We start from the raw sequence: 8,730 nt of genomic DNA, 5'->3' as shown, positions 1-8,730 counted from the left end.
TTCCCTGCAGAGCTAGGGTCGACACCACACCGGACCATCAGACGGCGGAAGATGGCTTGGAACTGGCCTGCAGTTGGGTTGTTGTTCCAGCCTCCTAAAAAAAAGAAAGGGGAAGAAAGAAAACACAGATGCATACAACAGTTATTACTTATGTAATAATTTGAGATATCATTTCTGACATACTTAGTTGAAAAGACAAAATTAGAAAGCCCTACCTGATGCCCTGATCGAACCAAAGAGAAGCTCCAGGTGGTCCTGGCTGAATCTGTAGGTGCAGATGTATCTCTGCACTTGAAGCAGCTCAGGAACCATGAGCATAAGGGTGTCGATGTTGATGACGAACCCCATGACTGACAGGCACCTTCAAAATGAAATGAGTCATTAATATGATCATGCCAAAACAAGACACCTCAAGAGAGCACCAAGTCATTTTGTTCACTCCAAGTTGGAAATTGACATGTCCACATATAACCATCAGATGTGACACAACACGGTCTGTGACAATGCATGGTGCCAGTAATAGAAATCTGGTAAATAAAGTGTACTGCAAAATGACTGGGTGCTACTCCAGAGTACAAGTCATTGTTAGGTTTTAGGTCTTTGAAATAAATAAATCAACTCTAGGATGCTGAACCAACAAGACACATTATTAAAACAGAACTGGGAAAGCTTGAATATATGAACATGACATACATACCTGTATGAACTGAAAATCACTTAACAGGACAGAAATCCAAGAGAAACAAAACCGCAGACGGTGAATAGATTGGAACAAGAGAACAGAGCACCATGTGAACCCGATGAAGAACAAGAGAACAGAGCACCAGGTGAACTCGATGGGGAACAAAAGAACAGAGCACCATGTGAACCTGATGGGGAACAAGAGAACAGAGCATCATGTGAACTTATATCATGCCCTTTTAAACTTCACCATGTGAACAGAAGCTAAACTATTTTAAACACCTCTTTGATCGGTGAAGGGGTGTGCCGTCTTTGGTACACAGACTGGTCAGGTAGCTCCTGGCTCTCAATAGAAACTCAAGAGTTTCTGACCAATTCAGTGTACCCAGGGGGGCTTTGAATCCCTTGGCACGGGGATTACGGCTATTCATGACATCAAAGAGCCTGTCAATGATCTAAAACAATATTTAAATAAACATGTTGAATGTGTAAAGTATGGTAATAATGTAAATATGAGGGTAGTTGGTGTCCTTCCCAAAAATGCAATATTATAGAACAATGTTTGCATGTAGTACTACCTCAATGAATTCAGATGTTGCTTCACAGTATGAAAACTGTGAATAGCCGAGATCCCTCAGGGTGCGGAGAGCAACTGCAACTGAGCGACTCAGCGTCTGTGCAGCCAGGGAAACCTGAGAATCAGAATCAGGTTTATTGTCACATCACAGGTTTAAAAGGTAAAAAAGTGGGTGAAATTCGTTTTTGTTAATTTCCATAGAAAGAAGAGGGGGGAGGAAGAAGAAGAGGGGTGGGGGGCAGATGGGAAGGAGATCAAACAAGAGAACAGCAGAAGGCCAAACAAGTTGTCTACATATTTACAAAGTACCTTCATCTTCTGCGAGTCGAAGAACACATGCTTGTGAGTCACTCTGTTGGCGGCATGCAGTCCATCCTTTTCTTGCACACTGTTCAGATGATGAACGTATGTCCAGTTCACCTGACCAGTGGAGCTGGTGATGGGACTGTACGCCTGCAGCATGTTCCGTGACAGTTTCAGCATGTGGCACGCATCCATCACCACAAAAACCCTCTCTCCACTATCAACTGGATGTGGAAAAAAAGTTTTTAGAGGCTGAAGAGGGTTTCCCTTGAGGTCACAGCCGAGTTGGTTGCACATGCTCACATTCGAGGCATGTCCATCCATCGTGACACTGACCACTCGGATGTTACGCGAATGCAGCTGTTCGATTGCATGCACGAGGAGATGTCTCTGTGTGTCTGGTGACAGGGTCTTCGTCAGAAAGTACGCTATTGGCATCTTCCAATGGCCTTGTAGGCCGACTACCATGAACAACAGAGCCTCGGTTGCAACATCTGTCTCGTTGAGACCATCCCCCATGTTAACAAAACCACACATGCCCTGGGTATGTGGCGTGTACTGTACATGTTTCTTAATGGACATGGCATCTAACATGAATGTCACACGTCCATATTTGTCCGGGTCTTCCTCACATCGTCTTTGCAGCATGTCCAACATCATGAGGTTGAGGCCTGGTTTGGCGTCTACAGAAGTCATCCACCTTTTTGAAATGAATACAGAAAAGATTTTTTTTTTTAAAGTCACTTAATGTATTTGAACCAGGATTGCTAATAAGTGCAATCAAACAACACAAAGAAATTAAAGAATACCGTTGTAATGTATGTGGATGGGGGAGCTTCAAATGTAGAGTGTTTCTCAGGTAGTTGTAAGCTTTTGGACCATGTATGTGGAGAGTGAGGGCAAACTCTCTCTGGTCCTTTGTGTACTCATGGCCTTGCTTTGACAAGAGAGCCATCGGCACATCTGAAATTCAGTTAGCACAAACTAATTAGGAAGTCCCCTTGAAATGATAACTAACAAGTCTAATAAAATCTGACCATAAGATATACATAAGGTTGAAAGTAGCATTTTCATTTCACCTGAGTAGAACACAAGCCTCTCTTTCAGATCTTCATTAATGAGGTTCTTCTCCCGTAGATCCTCCAGGACATTTGTCACCTTCTTCTTTGATCTCCGTTCTCTTAACTTGGCGTTCCTCAGCTCTCGCTTCAGCCTCGTCACTGTAGCCAAGGCTTCTCTAAGTTTGGCCTTTAGACTTCCAAACCAACGACCTGTCTCTTGGATCCAGTCCCAACTAAATTGCTTAAAGAGGCCCTGACCCCGGTTGGTGCACCCCTACTCGATATGATCAATATGTCTCTGGTGACGGGCTACGTACCACAGTCCTTTAAGGTAGCTGTCATCAAACCCCTCCTCAAGAAGCCTACTCTCGACTCAGGCATTTTGGCTAACTATAGACCTATATCGAACCTCCCATTTCTCTCTAAAATCCTTGAGAAAGCAGTCGCCAAGCAGTTATGTGATTTTTTACATAACAACAAGCTATTTGAAGCTTTTCAGTCAGGATTCAGAGCACACCATAGCACTGAGACGGCATTGGTGAAGGTCACAAATGACCTCCTGATTGCATCCGATAATAACCTTCTCTCTGTACTGGTTCTGTTGGACCTCAGTGCTGCATTTGATACTATTGATCACCATATTTTGTTGCAGAGACTTGAGCATCTGGTTGGCATTAAGGGTGCTGCATTGAACTGGTTTGAGTCCTATCTGTCTGACAGATTTCAATTTGTAAACGTTAACGATACACCTTCACTACGCGAAAAGGTTAAATACGGAGTCCCACAAGGCTCTGTACTTGGACCAATACTATTCACTCTATATATGCTTCCCTTAGGTGAGATAATTAGGAAACACTCTATAAATTTCCATTGCTATGCAGATGATACACAATTATATCTATCAATGAAGCCAGATGAAACAGATCAACTGGCTAAACTTCAAGCATGTCTTATAGACATCAAGAGTTGGATGACCCGTAATTACCTACTCCTCAACTCGGACAAAACTGAAGTTATTGTACTCGGCCCTAAGCACCTCAGAGATAAATTAATCGATGAGAATTTTACCCTAGATGGTATTACCTTGACCTCCAGGGCCACTGTAAAGAATCTGGGAGTCACGTTTGACCAAGACATGTCCTTTCAGTCCCACATAAAACAAATTTCAAGAAATGCCTTTTTTCACCTGCGTAATATTGCAAAAGTTAGGCACATTCTGTCCCAAAATGATGCAGAAAAACTTGTCCACGCATTTGTTACTTCTAGGCTGGACTATTGCAACGCCTTACTATCAGGCTGCCCAAGTAAGTCCCTAAATAGCCTGCAGCTTGTCCAGAATGCCGCTGCGCGCATACTGACAGGAACCAGAAGAAGAGATCATATCACTCCTTCATTGGCCTCTTTGCACTGGCTCCCGGTTAAATACAGAATAGAGTTTAAAGTTCTCCTCCTCACATACAAGGCTCTCAATGGACAGGCACCAGTATATCTCAAAGAACTCATCGAGCCCCGTAAACCAGCCAGAACACCACTGCGTCCACAGTATGAAAAAATGCTTACGGTTCCAGTAAACCCCCAAAAAACTAGAACAGGAGGTAGAGCATTTAAGTTTCAAGCACCTCAGCTGTGGAACCTTCTCCCAGTCTCAGTCCGTAAAGCAGACACACTCTGTATATTTAAAACTAGACTAAAAACCTTTCTCTATGATAAAGCCTATAGCCGAAGTGTATAGACTCAGTCCCCCTATAGTCATCCTCTCTCCCCCACCTTCCCCTTTCTCCTCTCTCCCCTCGTCCTCTCTCTTCCCGTCCTCCCTTTGGTTGTGTGGGTTTGTGTCCCATTGGTACAATCGTAATTAACCCTGTACGGATTCACGCTCTAGTAAGGCCTGCCACTAATTCTACAACCGGGGACTCGTTCCCCGGAGTTTCTTCTACCACCCACGTCGCAGGTCCATGGACTATTACTATGGACCCCCAGCTGCGGCTCAAGACTGTGACTGCGGACCGGGCCTGGGCCTCTCCATGGAGCCTATGGACTGTTACTACGGACCCCCAGCTGCGGCTCAAGACTGTGACTGCGGACCGGACCGGGCCTCTCTCCATGGAGCACGACCTGGACACGACCGTGGACTTCTACTACACTACACTATACCGCATATTATATTATCTTAAACATTTTTATATTATTCCATTATATACTGCATACACACTATTGCTGTACTATATTATACTATCATATGCTAGTATCTTACACTATTATATTTGCTATTATTGTTATTGTTACTGCTTGCACTGTATCTCTTTCTGTCTCTCCTCTGTCTCTCCCTTTCTCTCTCTCTTCTTTCCCCCAACACGGTCGAGGCAGAAGGCCCCCGCCCTAGAGCCTAGGGTCTGCCTGACGTTTCTTCCTGTTGAATTAAGAGGGAGTTTTTCGTTGCCACTGTCGCAAAATTGCTTGCTCAGGGTGGGATGTTGGGTCTCTTCTCTACATGTAAAGTGTCTTGAGACAACCTGTTGTGATTTGACACTTTAATAAAATTGAATTGAATTGAATTGAGACCATCTAGATCAGGCAACGCATAGGAGTGATCCTAGTAGGAAGGACGAAAATGTTGTGAGTGATGTTCATATGACATCACTGTCAATTTACAGTTGTTGGCGCCTAGCTAATACAATGTACGAGCAGTCAGATGACATACATCACAGTCTCAATCACAACATTATGGTTTGAAAGAGTGTGTGTGTTAAGGGATGCATATTCAACTACAGCATGTTTGACTGTATGAACAAATATGAGTGCGTCTGAAAACAGTGACAGGGGTTTTTATATAACTGTGACCTTGATGGTCACAGCTGCTTTGGATATAGCCACAACAAATACTCACAGGTGGATGAGTTTTAGTCTTTTTGGAACGCTGAGGACCATGCACTGACTTGAAACGCTGAAGACCATGCACTGACTTGGAACGCTGAGGACCATGCACTGACGGGCTCAACGCAAAGGAGTGATCCTAGTAGGTAGAAGGACAAAAATGTTGTAAGTGATGTTCATATGATATCACTCTCACTTTGGTGCCTAGCTAATACAATGTACGATCAGTCAGATGACCTACATCACTCGTCTCAATCCCGGCGATGACGGCATCATGGTTTGAGAGAGAGTGTGTCTCTTGGGAACGCTGAGGACCATGCACTGACGGGCTCAACGCATAGGAGTGATCCTAGTAGGTAGAAGGACAAAAATGTTGTAAGTGATGTTCATATGACATCACTCTAAATTTGGTGCCTAGTTAATACAGTGTACGATCAGTCAGATGACCTACATCACTCGTCTCAATCCCGGCGATGACGGCATCATGGTTTGAGAGAGAGTGTGTCTCTTGGGAACGCTGAGGACCATTCACTGACGGGCTCAACGCAAAGGAGTGATCCTAGTAGGTAGAAGGACAAAGATGTTGTAAGTGATGTTCATATGACATCACTCTCAATTTGGTGCCTAGCTAATACAATGTACGATCGATCAGTCAGGTGACCTACATCACTCGTCTCAATCCCGGCGATGACGGCATCATGGTTTGAGAGAGAGTGTGTCTCTTGGGAACGCTGAGGACCATGCACTGACGGGCTCAACGCATAGGAGTGATCCTAGTAAGTAGAAGGACAAAAATGTTGTAAGTGATGTTCATATGACATCACTCTAAATTTGGTGCCTAGTTAATACAGTGTACGATCAGTCAGATGACCTACATCACTCGTCTCAATCCCGGCATCATGGTTTGAGAGAGAGTGTGTCTCTTGGGAACGCTGAGGACCATTCACTGACAGGCTCTCTTCAGCTTTCCTTGAGGTTTGTGTGGTCTTGCTTTTCACTGCCTAAAATGTAAGAAACATGACTTAAAACAGTTCAGAAAGTAGTAATAAATCAAACTGTTGGCAGTGTGATATTGACTAGCCATCACATGCTTACATAATACATACACACATTAATCATGGACATCTATGAATGCTTATAGCCTAATAATACACTTACTCTTTGACGAGGAGTTGGGAAGCTGAAAACAGATGGTATAGTCCCACCTCTAAGCTGGACAATCGCACCTGTCCTGTCAAAGTCCTCCGGCTTGAAGTGTTCACTGCAGAGCACGGAGTCAGCAGTGGCAGCAAAACCACCTTTCCTTGGCAGAGAAGCTTCCCATATCCTCCTCCATGTTTTATCTCTGGGGAACCTTCAAAGAGTGAGAGAAGTTACCAGGACATGAAAATAAGTGTCTACAGTCTACACACCAACATATCCACCACTTAAACCCTGTGTAGCCTATGTCGTTTACTGAGTCCCCAAGGGGTCTATGCAAGGTCTCCTACTTTTTCCCCCTCTAGTCTACACTAACCATTTTTGCTGAAAATAGCCCATCTACAAGCTCACAACGTCTACTACTAAACTACCTTGTAGATCTGCTATTTTTGCAGAATGTTCACCCCAGTACAAGGATGTTTGGGTTCATGTAATTAGGAAACTGACATATTTATAATATTGTTATTAGGGTTTTGTGTACCAACACCAATAACTGATTTCATGCCCTCGCCCCCCCCCCCCCTACCGTTTACTGTACAAGCCTAGCTTGCCAAAATAAATTACCCCCCAATGTATTTCTGTAAATATATTTTTACTGCTACTAGTGTTGATGATGTCTTGTATATTATTGCATGTCTTTAAATGTCTTGCTTGAATTGAATACACAGTACCTAAATGGAAACATGCCCTCAGGGCTTTTTGTGTTATCCTTTTAGCACCATTGTATAATCGTACCACTGTACTAGGCCTACCGTATTTTCAAACTGATAATGAAATATTACATCAATTCAAAAGAAAAGAAAAAACAGTTTAAAAAATGCACGTGGAAACTGATTAGGCCTATGGACAATTTAGTTGAACCAGTATGTATCTAAAGTATCAGCTTTCATAAGCTTGCAAGTCGAAAATAGTATAAAAACATGATATAAAGGCCAAATACAAGCAAAAAACGATTGTTTAATCTTACCTGTGAAAAGTGATTCCCTGCGATCTACTTTCCAAATTGCGTCTGTTTGTACAGCTCCAAGCTGCACACGAACGAACCATGTCTCTGGAAACTGTTTTACATTTGTAAAAGACAATTTATTTGCATTTCACAAATACGACTGTGGAGTTTGCCAAGTTCCAAGTAGTTGCTGCGCGCAGCTGCTGCCTTTTAAGGGTTAACTGCTGGGTTAAGAAAAGACGCGCCCCCACCTTCCTCTGATTGGCCTACCGGAACGCCCCCTTCTGTGACGCACACGGAAGTTTCCAGCTGGCCCCCACAAGCATAGAGGAAGCGGAAGTGCGTCCGAGATACACACGCTTCAGAGCCAGAGGAGGCGTCTACCTTTATATGTCTATGGTTTTGGTGCCTCTCTGCCTCTGAAGGACTCAGATGGTGATCGCTGATTTGCGAACAGCGTCATCTGGTGGATAAACACTGAAAACACCAAAACATGTCATTTGGCACGTCAACACGTCCATGGCCCTGGATGAGTTAAACAAGGTGCCAAGCCATACTAGTGTGCCATGAGACAACTCAGACACGGTGTGCCTTGGCATTATGTGACAACAACCACACATTATTGCAATGTACACAATTATACAAACAGGTACTGTTCAAATTATTTTCATTGTCTGTGCATCTCTTAAATCTTAGTCTCTCTCGCTCTCCCTCTCTTTTTCCGCTTTGATGTCATTTTGCCAAGTTTCAAATCAACAAATTATTTTTTCTATAAATACAAGGGTAAACAATGGCAAAGAAAAACAATCTCTCAAAAGGCTGGATAACTCTTGGACCAATGCTACTCTTACATCACTAATGCATCACCACACTGTGGCTAGAACCCTGCTTGGCAAATCTGACCATTAACACCTTATTACTTGTTCCCATGTACTGTCAGAGATTGAAAACATCTAAACCAATAACGACCATAGGGTTCACCAGCTGTAACATAAAATAATGGACTCCCTCCTTCCCAAACACAGCGGGTCAACACCAGTTTAAAAGCAAAAAGACAGTGATTTTGTTCATAATCATGGGTAGGTTAC

At 43.4% G+C, this 8,730-nt stretch overlaps 1 protein-coding gene across 1 annotated transcript; it reads right to left on the bottom strand.

Moving 5' to 3' along the window:
* Positions 1–328: 328 nt before the first annotated feature.
* LOC311034467 (uncharacterized protein) lies at positions 329–7,856 on the bottom strand (the record flags this gene model as incomplete). Its single annotated transcript, XM_084042349.1, has 14 exons — positions 7,664–7,856; positions 6,655–6,850; positions 6,372–6,497; positions 6,162–6,269; positions 5,948–6,055; positions 5,738–5,845; positions 5,464–5,635; positions 2,641–2,832; positions 2,371–2,524; positions 1,568–2,261; positions 1,260–1,373; positions 964–1,136; positions 698–869; positions 329–361 (listed from the first exon to the last, which is right to left on the bottom strand). Coding segments are annotated over exons 1-14 (2,430 nt in total), but the record flags the coding sequence as incomplete, so codon positions are not given.
* Positions 7,857–8,730: the final 874 nt, after the last annotated feature.

The sequence above is a fragment of the Gymnoscopelus microlampas genome (genome assembly GCF_963454915.1).
Source record: "Gymnoscopelus microlampas genome assembly, chromosome: 19".
Taxonomy (NCBI): domain Eukaryota; kingdom Metazoa; phylum Chordata; class Actinopteri; order Myctophiformes; family Myctophidae; genus Gymnoscopelus; species Gymnoscopelus microlampas.
The sequence above is the reverse complement of the archived record's forward strand: the minus strand, read 5'-3'. Positions and strand labels throughout refer to the sequence as shown.